General features: G+C 43.8%; 3 protein-coding genes across 4 annotated transcripts in view; 1 reads left to right on the top strand and 2 right to left on the bottom strand.

Moving 5' to 3' along the window:
• Positions 1-18,259, bottom strand: part of LOC143476104 (uncharacterized) — a 52,225-nt gene that overhangs the window by 651 nt on the left and 33,315 nt on the right. The window lies entirely within an intron of this gene.
• On the top strand, positions 7,379-8,671 carry LOC143475957 (uncharacterized protein F54H12.2-like). The gene has a single exon (XM_076973837.1). The coding sequence runs from the start codon at positions 7,379-7,381 to the stop codon at positions 8,669-8,671; it is 1,293 nt and encodes a 430-aa protein (XP_076829952.1).
• Positions 9,311-17,879, bottom strand: LOC143476972 (uncharacterized). 2 transcript variants are annotated; one of them, XM_076975396.1, is made up of 5 exons: positions 16,179-17,879; positions 16,032-16,092; positions 15,919-15,959; positions 15,663-15,827; positions 9,311-15,365 (listed from the first exon to the last, which is right to left on the bottom strand). In XM_076975396.1, the coding sequence occupies exons 2-5, from the start codon at positions 16,067-16,069 to the stop codon at positions 11,095-11,097; spliced, it is 4,515 nt and encodes a 1,504-aa protein (XP_076831511.1). In that variant the 5' UTR covers positions 16,070-16,092; positions 16,179-17,879; the 3' UTR covers positions 9,311-11,094. The 2 variants fall into 2 exon arrangements, with proteins under 2 accessions (XP_076831511.1, XP_076831510.1); XM_076975395.1 differs by having other exon boundaries at positions 15,919-16,092.

Below are 18,259 nucleotides of genomic sequence, written 5' to 3'. Positions count from 1 at the left end.
TTTTACGTTACAATGTTATGCATTCTAAATTGATTAAAAAGTGCACACGATGTCCCAGAATTACTATATAGCCTACAGGTTGCAGGTTAAAACAAATATTTGATTTTCTCTTTTCACAGATGCGGCAGAGATCTGCGAAAACTACGAACGTTAGAGATCACAAGGAACATGAATGCACAAAACAACCGATAACCAGAGATGGGAAATACAAGGACTATAAATACACAGGACTAGACTAGGACCAGGGGGGTATTCCAGAAAGCGGGGTTAACAAACTCTAAACTTAACCCTGAACTCTGAGTTGTCTTACCCCGATCTGACATACTCAGAGTTTTCGGTTCCAAAACGGCGGATCGGAGTTAAAGTAATCAGGGTCGCTCAACTCTGAGTAGGTTGACCCAGACAGAAGCGCGTTCACGCGTAACTATAAAAGGCATTCTTAATGGAACGCAGATAAATAGGATTTATCATGGACTTAAACGCGAAAATCAGCCGAGCATCGTATTTCACACCACTGTAGCTTGAAGTATTAATGACTGCGTATGCAGAATATTTAGATATTATTAAACGTAAATGTAATACTGCGGTAGCTGCTAGAGAAAGGCAGTCAGCATGTCAAAAAATTGCCAACAGAGTTAATGCGTGAGTGAAAATGATATTTTTATATTTAGCAGAAGGGTGCGATTATATTATTATTTTCTCCACCTTTATAATACTGTATTGAGTTTTTAAATATTTTTTAATTGAACACTTATTGATTCCAGGTCTAATCTGAGTGGTGTGAAACACACATGGCATCAGATAAAAATGAAGTATAAGAATATAGTACAAAGTGGTATGGCTGTATATAACTATATCTTATTCTTAAAATATATTCTAAAATATATTTATTTACAAGAAAAATGAAATAATGAAACATAACAGTGAATTTGACTGTAATGTATATTAAAAGGTTACAGGGTGGATGGTGGGGTGGGGTGGGTGGTGGTGCATGATTTAATGTGGAAAGCAGTGATTGCAGATGGAGTCTCTGACAACTCCACCATCTCTGTTGTCACCCACATGCATGTAAGGTTCCTCATCTGTGGGCATGTCAAAGATGGTAGGCTGTCGCTCTTCCTGGATGGTTGCAATGTTGTGTAATACCACATATGCCATTATTATGTGGCACACCCTATCAGGGGTTACTCTGAGCCCCTTCAGGCACTGGAACCTGGCCTCGAGGATTCCTAGGGTCATTTAAATTCTTGCCCTGGTTTTGCTGTGGGCCTGATTGTAGCGGGACTGTGGTCCAGGTGCAGGATCTGAATAGGGAGTCATAAGGTAGGCCTATAGGACAGGCAGGGATACCCTCTGTCTCCATGAAGGAGGCCGTCATAGTGTCCTATAATCACACTAGGGTTTGCAATGATTTAACTATTACACTGCATTACACTGATTTAACTATTACACTGCACTACCTCAGGCCTACTCTATTCAGATTTGTTGTACAGTGTGGAATCATACACGGATCCTGGCCATCTGGCTTCAACATTTGTGATGAGGTGAGAAGCATCACATATGATCTTGATGGGGAGAACGGTCAGTTCAATTCAATTCAACTTTATTATCATTATGCTGAAACAGGGTTGTACAGCACAATGAAACACTTTTAGGCTAGGCCTCAGTGCAATTACATACTACAAAATATCACAGCAGCAATTACATACAACATAGTGCAAGACGGTCATGGTGCAAGCCAGGCAATAGACATTAAATAAGCAAGGTAAAAAAATGTAAAATAGATAACAGTATAAGGTATGAAATATAAAAATATAAGTACAGTATGTACAGTGTGTGTGAGGTAGGTAAATGGGACAGGGATAAAGTGCATGGTGCATGGTGCCAAAGGGCTGGTGGACTGGTCTCTGGACTGGTGGCAAATCTGAGATATAGTCAGGGGGAGGTAAGTCTATATATGTCCAGTTTGAGGGAAAGTGGCTGGTGGCAATAGCTACGTTAGTTTTGTTACCATTAAAGATAAGTACATTATTCATTAAGGATTATAAAGGTTAGTACCTGTACATTAATGCTATGAATGGATTTTCTGTTTATGTAATCGCCTTTATGTTCTAATGGTGCTGGAATAGGTAGCATATGTAGGTTCCATCAATGCAGCCAATCACTCTAAGAGAGATTATAGGACGGCATATTCCAAAACTTAAAAAAAAAAAGTGATTTACGACTTTGACCTCTAGTTGACCACCCCCCCCCCCCCTCCACCCCCCCTCCACCCCCCTCCCCCTACCCCTCCCCACCCCTCCCCCCTCCTCCCCCCTCTGCCCCTCCACCCCACCCCAACTCATGACATCATCATCACATTAATCACGTCAAGACGACCAAAGAGTATTAAGTTGTGCTTTGAAATTTTGCTTGATAAGGTTATTTAAATCATTATTTTGATCTTCTTTGATGTTGACTCACCGGAGCCGTATAACCCTAGACACCTGCGACACACACACACACACATACATAAACAAACACATGCACAAACACGTGCACAAACCCTAGTCACACAGACCAGTGCTAAAAGATAGGGATCTCAGACACACACACACACCTGTAGTCTCACACACACACACACACACCCACTCCCCTGAACAGGAGGATCTCAGACACACACACTCCCCTGAACAGCGCACACACACCCCTAGTCACACACACCCACTCCCCTGAACAGCACACACACACACACACACACACACACACACACACACACACACACACACACACACACACACACACACACAGAACCGCGCATGCTTACTTTGAGTAACTTCAAACAGTTAACAAAACTCTGATGAACCAATGAGGAGGCAATCTCAACAGACCAATCCGGGGTGCGTGTTTAGCGCACGAGCATTTAAAGGGAGAGAGGGGGAACGTTTCCTTGAGGAGTCACCATGCAGTCTATGGTGGTAAGCGATTGTCCGTACGCTCCTAAAAAAAGTTTCAAGTGGAAAAGAAGAATCGATCCGATGGCGCAGGGCGACACTCAACGCTACTGGCCTCTGAAAGATGAAAGGGGTGCCGGAGGGTACTTTTTTGACGAGAACACCTGCACGGTTACCTTCTTCACGATCCCAAGAACGGCCGGCCTTGTATTTGAGAATGCTACAGAGAAAGTGGAATACGATCTGTACGACTGGAAGGAGTTCAGAAGATGGCGTACAGAGTTTGAATACCTTGTGGAGAGAGGAGAAGTGCCACTTCATACTATTAAGGAGCACGAATGGAAAGGTTACAGAAGCCCGTACCACGTTTTCAACATCCGAGCGTGTATGCTCGCCGAGGGAGTAGTAGACCTCTGTTTGGCGGTGACCTGCTCGCGTAAACGCGGGGCTCCCGGAGATGACGCTGGGAAAAATGGTGAGGTGAAGTACGGGCGTCTCAACTGGTACCACTTGCTAAAGTATTTCGCCTTGGTCGATAATCTGTTCAAGAATATGATGAAAAACATGGGCATTGAAACTATTAAGACGAATCTGTACGGCATGTTTGAGGAGTGCAAAGAAGAAAAAGTCGTGCCTCCGTCGCAAATCATCGAGGAACCCTACGAGGAGGACTCCTCCCACTCCTCATCATCCGATATAAATGAGCCGACCATAGCCGAGCAAGACAAACTGGTCATCATCGACAAACTGGTCATCATCGACATGGCGAGCCTAGAGGAGGATCTCGAGACCTCTTCCTCGTCGAGCTCTAATGACGACGAAGAACAGCCTCCTTCAGATCCTGAAGATAAAGAGAACGTGCCTCCCGAAACACCTTCAGTCGAAAAAACAGCCGATGAGATAGACGGCGTTCTCAGCACGAAGGTGCTAAAGATCATTCGAACCGTGATCGGAACCCTGCTGGATGGGATTATCGATAAGGATATCAAGGAAAACTGCAACGGATGCGCTATCGATCACCCGAGTCAACGTCAGCACCAATGCCTGAGCGACCCTGGCCCTAGCTATTTCTGTCTGAACCTACCCAAGCTGCTTAAGAAGGTGTTCAAGCCGTGGTTCCCGCAAACGGTGACCGTAGCGCTGAATATGTGCGGTGTCTCAAATCCACCTCCTCACAGCAAGATCTCCGCCGCTGCTGAGGCGATGATGATGGAGCTAAAACACGAAAGTAACATCAAAGATGCTCTGAGAGAGATTGAAGAGCAAAGTCAGGATCTGTGCGAGGACCTGCAGGAGCGCCTTAAGGACATTTGGACGCTGCAAGAAACCATGGCCCTTGACGAGTCGTCTGAAAAAGAAGCCTCAACAGTCTGAAAATTGAGAGGAAATGTTCTAAACTATGGGAAACCTGGTCAGCAGGCGTGACGGTTCTACATCCGAGAACAATCAATTAATAAGGGACATGATCTCTTTGTTCAGCAACACCGTCGACGTCACAGCTTACGATCTCGCCGATGAGAGATTATCTGCTTTAAAAAAACTGATGTGTGTAGTACGGGAATCTAGCGGTCTATGGAGTTCTCTGATCACCGAAGCCAATAATACTAGTTATCCGGCGCATACGTATATATCACGCATTCTTTCTTGCATGTTTGAAAAACCCTTTGTATGTAAAGACGCTCACCTATTATGCATTTTCACCTTTGTAACCGACGTGTGTGTTTTGAAACTAAGTAAAGATGAAAAGGTTGATGTAAAAGAAGCCTTTGAACATACTCTTTCATTATTAAATGAACATAATATAAATGTAATCTCTTTTGCCAAAAGTTTGTTTATGAAACCATAAAGCATTGTAACCTCATTTGCCAATTTCTTTTTATAAAAACTATTAAGCAATGTATCCTCATTTGCCATTTTCTTTTTATAAAAACTATTAAGCAATGTAATCTCATGTCAAGTTTTGTTTTATAAAAACTATTAAGCAATGTAATCTCATGTGCCAAGTTTGATAATAAAACCACGAAACAACGTATTTGTTGCATCATTGTATTCGGATCAACATGACCGAACGTTTGCTGAAAAAGATTTACTATAACCCCTCAAACCCCGGGTCTTACGGTGGGGTAGCGGGTCTGCAAAGGAGCGTTGAGGAGAAGACCGGTAAAAAAGTAGATGCTGAAAAAATCAAAACCTGGTTAGCGGCGCAGGATGCTTACACTCTACATAAACCGGTCTCAGGGAAATTTAAAAGAAACAGAGTAGTCGTGAAACACATTGACGAGCAATGGCAAGCCGATCTGGTAGATATGTCCGGCTTATCGGAGCATAACGACGGTGCAAAGTTCATGCTAACCTGTATAGATATACTATCCAAATACGCGTGGGTGCGCGTCCTAAAGAACAAGACCGGCGTCGAGGTTACCAAGGCCTTCGAATCGATTCTCAAGGAGAGGAGGGTTCCTAAAAAACTTCAGACCGACGAAGGGAAAGAATTCTTTAACAACAGATTCCAGGCATTAATGAAAAACAATAACATCGTTCACTTTGCTACCGGGACCGGACAGAAAGCCTGCGTGTGTGAGCGGTTCAACAGGACGTTAAAAACCAGAATGTGGAGATACTTCACGGCCGTCAATACGAGAAAATACGTAGACGTGGTGCAAGACCTGGTTCACGCCTACAACCGCAGCTATCATAGCAGCATCAAAATGAAGCCCTCAGAAGTGAACGAGGGAAACTCTTTCAAAGTTTTTAAAACCCTGTATGGATTGTTTGCGCCGAGAGAGCAAAGAAAAAAATTGAGTTTCAAGTTTAAAGTCGGCGATACCGTTAGAATTTCGCGATTAAAACATCAGTTTGAGAAAGGTTACGTACAGAACTTTACGGATGAATATTTTACCGTTTCTGAACGAATAGGGAGAGATCCTCCCGTATACAAACTGCAAGATTACGACGGTGAAAATTTACAAGGAACCTTTTACGAGCAGGAGCTGCAAAAGATTATACTCGGTAAAGATAAGGCTTTTAAAATAGAAAAGATTATATCTGAAAAGACTAGGAACCGAAAGAAGATTTGTCTGGTCAAGTGGGTCGGATGGCCGGACAAGTTTAACTCGTGGATTCCTGCCGAGGAAATCCGCGACATCGTGAAAGGATAAAAGGAGGCGTTGTACTTTTGCATAAAATTATAACTCCGTAATCATGGAGGAAAGCGGATTCTTCGTTACTCTCCCGAGCAACGCTTCGAGAGGCGTATACCCCAATAACAGAATTTCGAGCTACAGGACGCATTTCTTAAAACCTATAGAGTTGTCTGGTGAGTGGGAGGTAGCACTCGCGGAGGTGCAATATCCTAACACGTGGTTCAATCTGCATGAGAAGAACGGCATGGAACCTACCTTTATAGTTAGAAGGGAAGGCGTCGAGAGCAAGAGGTTTTTTATTTCGCAAGGGTATTACGATGACATAAACCTCATCGTAAAGGAAATGAATAAGAAGATGAAATCTTTTGACCCCGAACTAAAGTTAGAATACCGTCCGTTGATAAACAAAATCCGACTTGCGGCCTCCACCAAACCCTATTGTTTGGAGGCTAAAGGTAACCTTTCGCTTATTCTCGGTCTGGCATCCAAACACCTCATGCAGGAAGAGCCGGAGGCACCCTTCCCTACGGATCTTCGCGGAGGGATTTACTCATTGTTCATGTATACCGATATTATACAATATCAGAGAGTGGGGGACAGCTTTGTGCCTCTGTTGAGATGCGTACATATAGGGGGGAATAAACACGATTTCGTCACAGTAACGTATGATAAGCCACACTACGTACGTGTTACCAAAGCTCTCATAAACGATATAACCGTCGAAATCAAATCCGATCAAAATATCGAAGTACCTTTTCAATACGGGAAAGTTATAGCTAAACTTCACTTTAGACCGGTAAAACATTCATTCTGCATTTGAAGAAAAGAAAGAAGTAAAAAAAATGCATCGAACGAGTTACGGAGATCCTCAGATCTATGTGGACTACTATAAGCATCAAGCCGGAAATGGTCTTCCGGGGTTCCAAGGGTCCCCGGTCATGTATGGGGCGGGACTCGGTGGTATGTTCAAATCGCTTTTTAGGATGGCGGTTCCCCTTATCAAAAGAGGATTCTCTATTGCAACGCCTCATTTAAAAACCGCCGCGAAAGGGATAGTAGGCGACGTGATTAGCAACTTTGTGGCCAAGAAGCAAGAGGGATCGGGACTCGCCGCCATTGCCCGCAGGAACGCTAGGTGTCCTCCCGGAAGACGCCTCGCGTCATCGTATAAAAAACGCAACGTCGTCGCGAGTAAGGTCAAAGTGAAGAATAAAACCAAACGAAGAAGCGGTAAACGTCCTTCCTCCGACAACAAAAGAAAACTGAACATCTTCTAGAACAGCTATGGCCTTTCTACATAGTATGTCGGCCGAATGCGCCAAAACGGAACTGGATATCTTCACTCTGCCTTATACTCAAACGAGTATCGAAAAGTACGCGTACGTGGAAATACCGCCGCTTTCATCCGTTGCAGACGGAGGAGCGCCGATAGATTTTTACGTAGCGGGTAATAGCGACGATTACCTGGATCTCAACAACACTTTTTTATACCTAAGATGTAAAATCACAAACCCTGACGGAACCGACATAGCCGCCGACGCAAAGGTCGGCGTCGTGAACTACCCGATAGCCTCCCTTTTTTCACAAGTGGACGTTATGCTAGGAGACCGACTCATCAGTCAGTCGAGTAATACGTACCCTTACAGAGCAGTCATGGAATGCCTCATGAATTACGGCAAGGACACGCTGGAGACTCAGTTTTCAAGCGGTATGTTTTACAAGGACACTGCGGAGCATATGGATGCTACGGACCCGGCGGGCCGGAACATGGGTCTCAGAAGCAGAGCCGCGTTTAGCGGCGAAAGTAGTCCCTTTGACCTGATCGGATACATTCACTCCGATATATTTTTTCAGGATAAATTTTTACTGAACGGAGTGGACCTGAAAATTAAATTTGTAAGGAGTAAAGACGAGTTTTGTCTGATGAAAGAAGGACAGACGGACTACGTTATAAAAATACTCACGGCTTCTCTTTTTGTGAAAAAAGTCACCGTGTCTCCCGCTGTGAAGTTGGGCCACGCGCACGCGCTTCTGAACGCCACAGCCAAGTACCCCATGGAAAGGGTGTGCATGAAGACCTTCAGTTTACCCGCGGGGAGCCGCGTATGCACCCAAGAAAATCTGTTCCTGGGCCCTCTTCCAAAAACCGTCGTTATAGGAATGGTGGATAACGACGCGTACGTAGGAGCCTACAATAAAAACCCCTTTAATTTCAAACACTACGACACGGAGTTTATCGCACTCTACGTGGACGGAACCCAACATCCCGCTAAGCCTTTTCAACCGAATTTTCAAGCCGGTAACGCCGTTCGCAAATATCACTCGCTAATTCTGGCTTCGGGAAAACACCTTAAAGATCAAGCTCTTTCCATCGGTCGTGAAGAGTACATAGGAGGCTACACATTGCTGGCTTTCAATCTATCCCCCGACGATGAAGGAGGGCAGCATCTGTCGCTGATAAAGTCCGGAAATATGAGAATGGAACTCCGGTTTAAAAATCCTCTGCCGAGGACCATAAATCTCGTTATTTACGCAACGTTCGATACCATACTGCAAATAAATAACCACCGTAACGTGCTCATCGACTACCAATAAAAACGCATGGACACCGGAGAACTTACCGAGGTGATGAGAAGCTGCCGCGCTTTGGAGAAAGTCTTTTCGGGAGTGGTTCCCTGCGACCGGCTACCTAGCATTAAGCTGAAACGCTTTCCCGCCATGTTTGTCGTAAACACGCACCCCAGTCATATGCCCGGGGAGCACTGGTTGGCCCTGTGTCTGAACGACGAAAGGTCCGGAGAATTTTTTGATTCTTACGGTAACCCTCCAGACTACGAACTCTTTCCTAAATCTATTTATTCATTTATGAAAAAGAACTGCAAAGAAATAAGACATAACTCTACACAAGTTCAGAGCTTTGATTCCGTTTGCTGCGGCCCTCACTGCGTTTTCTTTTTATGTCAAAGGGCTAAAGGAAGATCGTTTAATCAAGTTATATCGAATTATAAGGACGATGTAAAAATCAACGATAAAATGGTTGTAGCTTTTGTCAAAAAAATGTACACTAGACTGAATAAGAGATGTTCCGTTACTTGTAATCAGCGAGCGTGTTCCGGCGAAAAGTTTAAATGCTCTGTAAAAGATTAGACGGACGCCATTTTGTCTTTTAGTATTTTTTATTAATAAATTGTAATTACAATGAACAAATAAACGATACAACCGCCTATTGTTGTCTTTATGTCCTTAATCAAAATTCACCCACGCCGAAGAGTTAAAAGCATAATCAGAACTCAAGCTAGTTGAATCAGAACTAGATGAATCGGAACTAGCAGGGGCGAAACTCGTCGAGTTTTTAATGGTCGACACTTTTTGACGTACGGCGTCATTAGGAATGGTGGAATACGGTACATTTAATGTAGCTACCGCGTGTAGTATTTCATTCCAACCTAGGGGGCGTCTGTTGTCGGGTATCTTGTGGGTAGCCGTGAGGTTTTTAATCAAGTCCAGCATGTGCGAGCCTTTAATCGTTTTTCCTTGGAAAACAAGCTCTCCCTCATCATTCCACGATGCCGTTTGACCCGATTTAGCTATTTTGTCCAGAATGTAGGAGGCGTTTTTTCTGGCTCTCGCCGGTACGTTTTCGATAACCTCTTTTACCATCTCGTCCTTGGTCACGCTTAGATCTACCGGTTGATCCTGTATCTGGCTGATCGGTTCCTTGGGGAGGGATAGGGTTAATCGCGACGTTTCTTCTTCTTCGCCTCTTTTAACGACGTTTAAAAATCTTTGCAAAGCCGCGGAGTAAAGTTTAGCCTTGTCGTAGGGATTCATGTCCGTCCTAGATAAAATGTGACGCATAACCGCGTCTAAATCATTTTCAACGGTCCGTCTTATATTTTCTTTACCCGTCGACGCATTTTTAAGCATATCTAATTGATGTTGAGGAACCAAATACATCTTCTCAGCAGTCTCCATTTTTTTATCCTTTGCCCGATAGCAGGCTGCTTATAAAGGGAACGGCTACGCTGAGCAGAGGGAGAAGGAAACCTCCGTGCTGGTTAATAGCTTTTCTCTTTGTAGCTACAGAAGCTCTTTTATTCGCAAAAAGTTTTATCCACTTTTTCTGTCTTTTCAAAACACGGTACTGTTTAGCGGTCAGAGGAATGTTCCCGCGGAGCAGATTAAAAGCCAATTCGCATATAGAAAGTATGAGTTCCGGCGAAGCTTCGTGTAATATAACCTTCCTACGTCGGGGTTGTGACTTATATAAGGTTTTCAACGCGGGTAGGTTCGTCCTTAGTCGAGCCGACATTTTCTTTCCCGGCGTTATTTGAATTTTTTCTTCTTGGGGACGTACACGGCGGGGTTCTCCCAGGAAAACGCGCTTGACCTAAGACGGAGCTCCTCTGGCGTTTGAGCTTTCAAGTCTACTAATAAATAGCCGTAAGGTTTAGAGGCGGCGTCTTGAAAGCACTCTATAAAGTATTTTGAGTTTCCGGGGTACATTTGACGCGCCAGTACGCTGATCTGCGACTTGTCTCTGGGATTTTTAAATAAAACCATGTAGTTTGCATTCAGGTTGATGGTTCTACTAGTCTTACCTTGAAAGAAAAGATTTTGCACCAAATACAAAACGCTCAAGTTTCTGTGATGCGTGTATTTTGTAAACGCTTTTTCAATCTCGTCGTTTTTGCTGGCATCGTTCATGAGATCGTCCAAAATGAGAAGGTTAGTCCTATCTATAGGAAACAGTTGGTCGTCACACAGAGATTCGGGTATTCCTTGAACAAAACGAACATTTATTTTGTTCATCAAATCATCGTACAGAGGTTGCCAACATGTATAACACCAAACGATATTATCCGGGACTTTAGACATCGTTTCATTACATTTTTCCAACAACTTTTTAATAAAAAAAGATTTTCCACAGTTACTGGGTCCGCAAACTATACAAGAAAATGGTAGCTGAAACCTAGCATCAAAATGCTCCATGACCGGAGACCCAAAAATGTTAAAGCTTAATACCCGTAGGGCAGAGTCCTGAAATCGGGCAGCAAAATGCGCTTATCGTACACGATCCTGAACCTTTTCTGTTGTGTTTTGTTTTTTAGGAGGAAGCCTATTTTATCCCTGACAATCATGTTGCGGGACGTCATTATCTCCCTAGAACGGGAGGGGTTTTTAACGTGTTCGTTGACCAGTTCCGTCAAAGATTTCAGGTTGACTAGTTTATCGTTGGTGTAATTTAACGTGAGCCCCTTAACCTTCATAACGTTCTCACCCTTTAATGTACGGAAACCGTACGTTTTTGGCCCTCCGCTGACAAACTCTACAATGCTGTCGCCTTCAGAGAGCTCGCTGGTGAGTCCCCCCAAATAATCGCTCAACGGCGGCATCCAATCTCCGTCACGGGAGACAAACACCACCGAATCTGTGTCTGTGTAAAGAACCCTTCTTTGCAATTTGTCCATGAGCTCGTAAAGCTCCAGTCTGGCGTAGGCGGTCGTGAAAACGCCTATGAAAACGTTTGAGACGCCGGGGTCCATGCATCTGACGTCGGCCTGTCGCCACTGCACAAGCGCTACATCGTCGTTCAAGAACGACAAGTCCCTGACTTTGATGCTCGTTGAAAAAATAAACTTTAAAAACATTTCAGGCTGCGTGATCAGAGTCGTGTTCAGTCTGTCGGGCCGCTGACACATTTTTCCCCAGAGAGAATTTAGAGCTAGTTTAGCCACAGATCTCTTGGCGGGGTTATGCGTTATTTTCCCAGCGTCCAGACGAATTCCTTCATGTTCCTCGTACCCTCTCAGGTATTCCTCCTCGTCCGCCGCACATTTTACCCAGGAGGGGTACCCGCTGCTCTCCTGTTTAGTTTTCAAAAACATTTTAATGTAATCCGCAAACAGGGTGTCGGAGCGTAAGGGGAAATGCCAGACTTCAAAGATTTTCTGCACCACGTAGCCTTTTTCGACGGCTTTGATCACTTCTTGAGTGCACCAAGTACCCGTCAGGGCTCTTTCGTCGTCGCTATGCTCGCACTCCGACAGCCGATGTAGCACGCAGGTTCTACAGAGAGGGAAGGTGAGTTTGCCGTTTACTCTGTAGGGCAGAACAGGCGCCCACAAGCCTCTGGGGGGCAGAACTTTGACTCTGACTATACCGAAATATTGTTCTATCGGTAGGAAGTCCTTGAATACAACCACGGGGTGTCCGAGGGGGTAGGTCTTTGTTTTGTTGACGAATGGGTAGAGAGATGTGAAGTCGTAGTAATCGATCCTCTCCTCGGGTTGAGCCACGTAGTGCAGATTTAACGCGTTGGTCCTCCCCCCAAACAAAGCATCGCGGGGATTTAACCTTTCTGGAAAGTCAAATGATTTCAGAAAACTTTTCACATCCTCGTCGGTCTTTTTCATCTCGCTCCACTCGTGTTCCCATATCGAGGTCACTCGCAGATCGTAAGTGTGCTTCAAGTGTTGAATTCTCGTCTTCGTTCTCTCGAGTAGACTCCCGTATGTCGTACCTTGGGTCAGAGGGTGATGCTCGTGCGAAGCGAAGCATTTATCACAACCGTGATAAAAACACCCTAAAAACTCGTACGCTCTCCGCACGCCTTTGTGCTCGCTGTATCCGTCCACGGCGTATTTACCAAATTTCACTTCCCCACCGTTCAGAGCGTGCTGAATGTTTATCTTCCGCTTTTGCGCCACATACTCCAACCATTGGATAGAAGAAGACGAAAAAGATTTCTGCCCGCTGACGTAATGATCCAACGGTGGAATGGCCAACGTGTGTGGAGAAAGAAACTTTGTTCTAAAGATTTTCATGCACACGCTGGCTATGGTGATGCAACTAAAGGGGTCGACTTGTGTGCTTTCCAAGATCTCTTCCCTGAATATCAGACAGGCTCGCCTCAAAATCTTTACGTCGTTCTTACAGTACTTGGCCATCTCTTTCTTGAATAGAAAGATTCCTCCTTTGACCCCTTCGTACCATCGGAAGAACTCCTCGCGATCTTTGGGCATCATGCTGTCGGCACCGTAGAATTCGGGAGCGGGGTAAGGCCCTACATAGTCCTGATGTTCCGGGATGTTCCAATAGTGTGGAAAGTATCCTTTAGCGTCTGACTCGAACCCCATAGCTTTAGGCATTGCGGAGAGTTTCATAGGCATGAAGCATAGGCTGTCGATAAACCTCTGATTAAACTCGGGGTCGGTAAAACACAGAATTTTGCTGCCTTGTGCTACGATGTTAGGAACTACGCCTTCTTTCACCAGGTAGTTAAGCAGGAGATAGGAATCGTATCCTCTAGCGTTGTGTGCTATGAAAATATAGTTGCTGTATGCGGGCTTGCGGAATTTTGCAAAGAATTTTTTGACGCAGTCTTCCCCGGACCACGTCCACGTTTCTCCTTTAAAATCCATGCAACATAAAAAATTTGCAACGTGCACACCCGTCGCTTGATGGCATTCTAGATCGTAGAAGATGAGTTTGTTGCTCCGCTTTTCTTTCTCTAGAGGTTCGATAAAACACTGGTGATTAAACAGTTTATCCATCTTCTCCCCACAGAGACTACAGCTTTGACCGATGCATTTATGAGACTTCTGCCCAGCGAATGATGTTTTAACCATCGTGTTACATTGTGCGCAATAGTACGCTCTTTCGCATAATGTGTACGTAATGTTTTCATTCGTCTTTTTCGACTCCTTGTGTTTGTCATAACAGTACTGAGATCTGCACAGTCTTAGACAGTCCGGGCATTGTAAGAGACTCTTCTGTTTGTGTTTGTGACATTCGGAATCGTTACAGACGCCGCACGCGTATTTACAACTGTGACTCCTGCGGTCATTGTAAGTAGCGTAGCAGTAATTGCAGAAGTAAGCCGCGCCTAGAAGTCCTTTTATGTTTTTTACACCATAGTAATGTTTATCGTGTAAAAATATGAACAAAGTCCGATCATTGGGGATTTCAGAGGTTTGAAAAAATGAATATCCTTTTTTGGAGACGGTACGGTGCAATACTACAATTTTACAGTTGAGATGACTCTCAAATCGATGTACGTCCGCAAACCCGACTTCGTCTTGGGGTCTTAATCCCGCATCTCTCTGTAACTGTTCCGCTATCCTACATATCTCAAAATGACTCCTCCCAGGATTCAACAGCTTAGCGACGCACAGCGCGAAACACAAATTATTACCCTCGTTTAGAAAAACGTATAAATGCTTGAGCTTTTTCCTTACAACTTCGGAATGGAGGAGGCCTGATAATTTTCTCCTGTCCCCACCCCCTCCCCTCGGAGCGTGCACTAATTGAATCACCAAATCAACGGCGTCGCTCATCAACACTTCATGGTTGCTCTGCATAGCTTTCTCGAGAGGTGATAGAAACGAATCTAACGCTACTCCCTCAGAGGTCACTTCAATAGGTTCTGAAACGCTCAGATTAGGTCCGTGAATTTGAAAAATCATGACGTCGTTCGGTTCTACGGCTTCGCGAGCAACGTCTACCATCTCATCTATAATCCCTAAAACGTGGTTGTGAAAATCAGAGAAACTGCTGATGTCCTCTAATGAGGAGAAATTTACTTTCCTTCTAATTTCTGTGTTATTGAACTTTTCCCTCTTTTTAATTCTAATGCTCGGGTCTGTAGCCGCTCCACAGCCTACTTGTTCGGCGTCAATATTGATCATGGGGTGAGAATAATTTGGTCTCTCCTCATCAATTTCAATCGGTACGTTATTTTGATTATCAGAGGTTTGGCTATTTAATTCTCTAAGATATTGCTCTAGTTCTTGGAAACAATCGTATTGTTGTTCTGGTTGTGTAATCTCGGTTCTGGCATCGGGGCTCTGAGCATTGTAATCGATAGGTATTGCCAATCCTCCATTCAGAGAATTTACGGCTTCTAAAACGTAAGGATTTACTGTATCATTTAAACCTCTAAGATATTGTTCTAGTTCTTGGAAACAATCGTATTGTTGTTCTGGTTGTGTAATCTCGGATCTGGCATCGGGGCTCTGAGCATTGTAATCGATAGGTATTGCCAATCCTCCATTCAGAGAATTTACGGCTTCTAAAACGTAAGGATTTACTGTATCATTTAAACCTCTAAGATATTGTTCTAGTTCTTGGAAACAATCGTATTGTTGTTCTGGTTGTGTAATCTCGGATCTGGCATCGGGGCTCTGAGCATTGTAATCGATAGGTATTGCCAATCCTTCATTCAGAGAATTTACGGCTTCTAAAACGTGAGGGTTCGTCGCGTCTTCAGGCAGGTTGTGATTTATTTCTGTAAGACAATGAATGAAGTCGTGTAAATCATAAATGCTTTATTAGTCACGTTGGTTATATATCATGAGTGAACTTGTGTAAATGCTTTATTAGACATGTTATATATCATGAGTGAACTCGTGTAAATGCTTTATTAGACACGTTGTTATATATCATGAGTGAACTCGTGTAAATGCTTTATTAGACACATTGGTTCATGAAAGGGGCTCCCTGACGCTAATAACGGCTTCGTTCATAAGCAAATTAGCTGAGCTTAACACTGCGTACGCGGCAGAATTCACTTGGCTCTGCGTACCGTGGATACGCGCGACTTTCAGATGTTCAGCGGCTGCAAGAGCGTCTCTTGCCCTTCGAATGAGATCAGCAGTCATGAGGTCCTCCTCCTCCATGACATATCGATTCGGTTCATGTTCCTGAAGATGACCCGCTCCGTCTTCCTGATTTGAAGTTGCGCTGGCGGCTAAAGTACAGATGAGTAAACAATCTTACTATCGAATTGTGAAATCATTTTTTCACATCATCATGTTCGGTAAAACATTCAAAAAACTTACGTGACGGAGGAGGTCCTCTGAGCGGTGAAGCATGTTCCCCACTGTCGAAACGCAAAGAACTGGCTTCAGACAGCGTTTCCCAAGCGTTCGGACCCTGTTCAGTAATTACTGACTGAGATTCTAACGCTGGAGCGGGCTCCCAGTCGTTCATCGCTTGATTAATGATGTCATCATCTTTGAAAAAATTTAGACAAATGAGAATAATTTAGTCAAATGAGAATAATAATGATTCAAAATAATAATATTAAAATAAAACATACCCGGAGATGCACGAAAAGGATGTACAATCGCTATATGTTCGACGTCCAGATCAGTATATAATGAAATCTCTTGGTATTCAAATTCATCTTCATTATCTAGATATTATGAACAATAGACATATATTATTTCGGTAGGAAATTATCTGAAAAACATTTCAAAACCTGAAATCTTTTTTTATAAAATCATTACATTAAATGGTCGCTAGATGGCAGTGTAGGATAACTAATGGAAGAATGATAGAAGTTTTCTGTGAAAACCGTTCTCAGAAATCTTTTTATGAAATCAATACATTAAATGTCCGCTAGAAGGCAGTGTAGGATAACTAACGAAAGTTTTCTGTGAAAACCGAGGTTCATTCAATATGCTCTTTGAACTCCTACATTGCATGGAAGACAGTTTTAAATGTAACGTTCAATCAATATGCAATTTTAACTTATTGTGTTACCTTATTATACATATAATTATACATATTATTGTGTTAACTTATTATAATGTTAACTTATTATACATCATTTGTGAAATATAGTATAAATGTTTAAATGAGTACATTTAAGGTTTAGCTACGTTTTATTACTTTCATAATAATACTATAGTAATTTAATACATTCAAAATAACTCCTAAGTCTTACCTCCTGCTCGAGACGTGTTCATATTAAATGTCGGCTTGCTTGCTTGGACGGGTCCTGGTCACGGAGTGAAACATCTAACTTCCTACGATGCTAGAAGCACCTTTTTGTACATTTCTTTAACGTGGGGGAGATGTATTTTGATATATTACTCTGTGTGTGTCTGTGTGTGTGTGTGTATGCATGCGTGTGTGTGTGTGTGTGTGTGTGTGTGTGTGTGTGTGCATGTGTATGGGAGACCTGGGTATATGCTCTGTAATCAGTGACAGGGGGTTAATTCATTGGAGAAAGGCGCCAAGGTCATATAGAGAATGTGTGCCTGAGACACCGAGGACCCTCAGAGTTACAGCTTTAAGTCAGTATGAGGCCTCTCTCAGGAAAAAATGGTTTGTATGGACAATACCACCATAGACTGCATGGTGACTCCTCAAGGAAACGTTCCCCCTCTCTCCCTTTAAATGCTCGTGCGCTAAACACGCACCCCGGATTGGTCTGTTGAGATTGCCTCCTCATTGGTTCATCAGAGTTTTGTTAACTGTTTGAAGTTACTCAAAGTAAGCATATTTGTGTGCGCATGCGCGGTTCTGTGTGTGTGTGTGTGTGTGTGTGTGTGTGTGTGTGTGTGTGTGTGTGTGTGTGTGCTGTTCAGGGGAGTGGGTGTGTGTGACTAGGGGGTGTGTGTGTGTGTGTGTGCGCTGTTCTGTTCAGGGGGTGGGTGTGTGTGACTAGGGGTGTGTGCGCTGTTCAGGGGAGTGTGTGTGTCTGAGATCCTCCTGTTCAGGGGAGTGGGTGTGTGTGTGTGTGTGTGTGAGACTACAGGTGTGTGTGTGTGTCTGAGATCCCTATCTTTTAGCGCTGGTCTGTGCGACTAGGGTTTGTGCACGTGTTTGTGCATGTGTTTGTTTATGTATGTGTGTGTGTGTGTGTGTGTGTGTGTGTCGCAGGTGTCTAGGGTTATACGGCTCCGGTGAGTCACCATCAAAGAAGATCAAAATAATGATTTAAATAACCTTATCAAGCAAAATTTCAAAGCACAACTTAATACTCTTTGGTCGTCTTGACGTGATTAATGTGATGATGTCATGAGTTGGGGTGGGGTGGAGGGGCAGAGGGGGAGGAGGGGGAGGGGTGGGGAGGGGTAGGGGGAGGGGGGTGGGGGGTGGGTGGGGGGGGGGGGGTGGTGGAGGGGGGGGGGGGGGTGGTCAACTAGAGGTCAAAGTCGTAAATCACTTTTTTTGGAATATGCCGTCCTATAATCTCTCTACTCTAGGAAATCCTTAAAATGTAAATGGAATGAAGTTTGTTATATAGCCTACTGCTTCTCCTTTGCTTAATTTCTTTATTGTCCGTGTGAATTAAAGACAAACCTACGATGCTGTGGAATTCCTCTTTGATGTCCATAACTGGCTTAAGCCCAGGAAACACCACAAAACTGGGCACTAGTCATTTTGATG

This window comes from Brachyhypopomus gauderio, chromosome 15 (assembly GCF_052324685.1).
Source record: "Brachyhypopomus gauderio isolate BG-103 chromosome 15, BGAUD_0.2, whole genome shotgun sequence".
Classification (NCBI taxonomy): Eukaryota; Metazoa; Chordata; class Actinopteri; order Gymnotiformes; family Hypopomidae; genus Brachyhypopomus; species Brachyhypopomus gauderio.
This window is presented reverse-complemented; position numbering and strand designations above follow the sequence as displayed.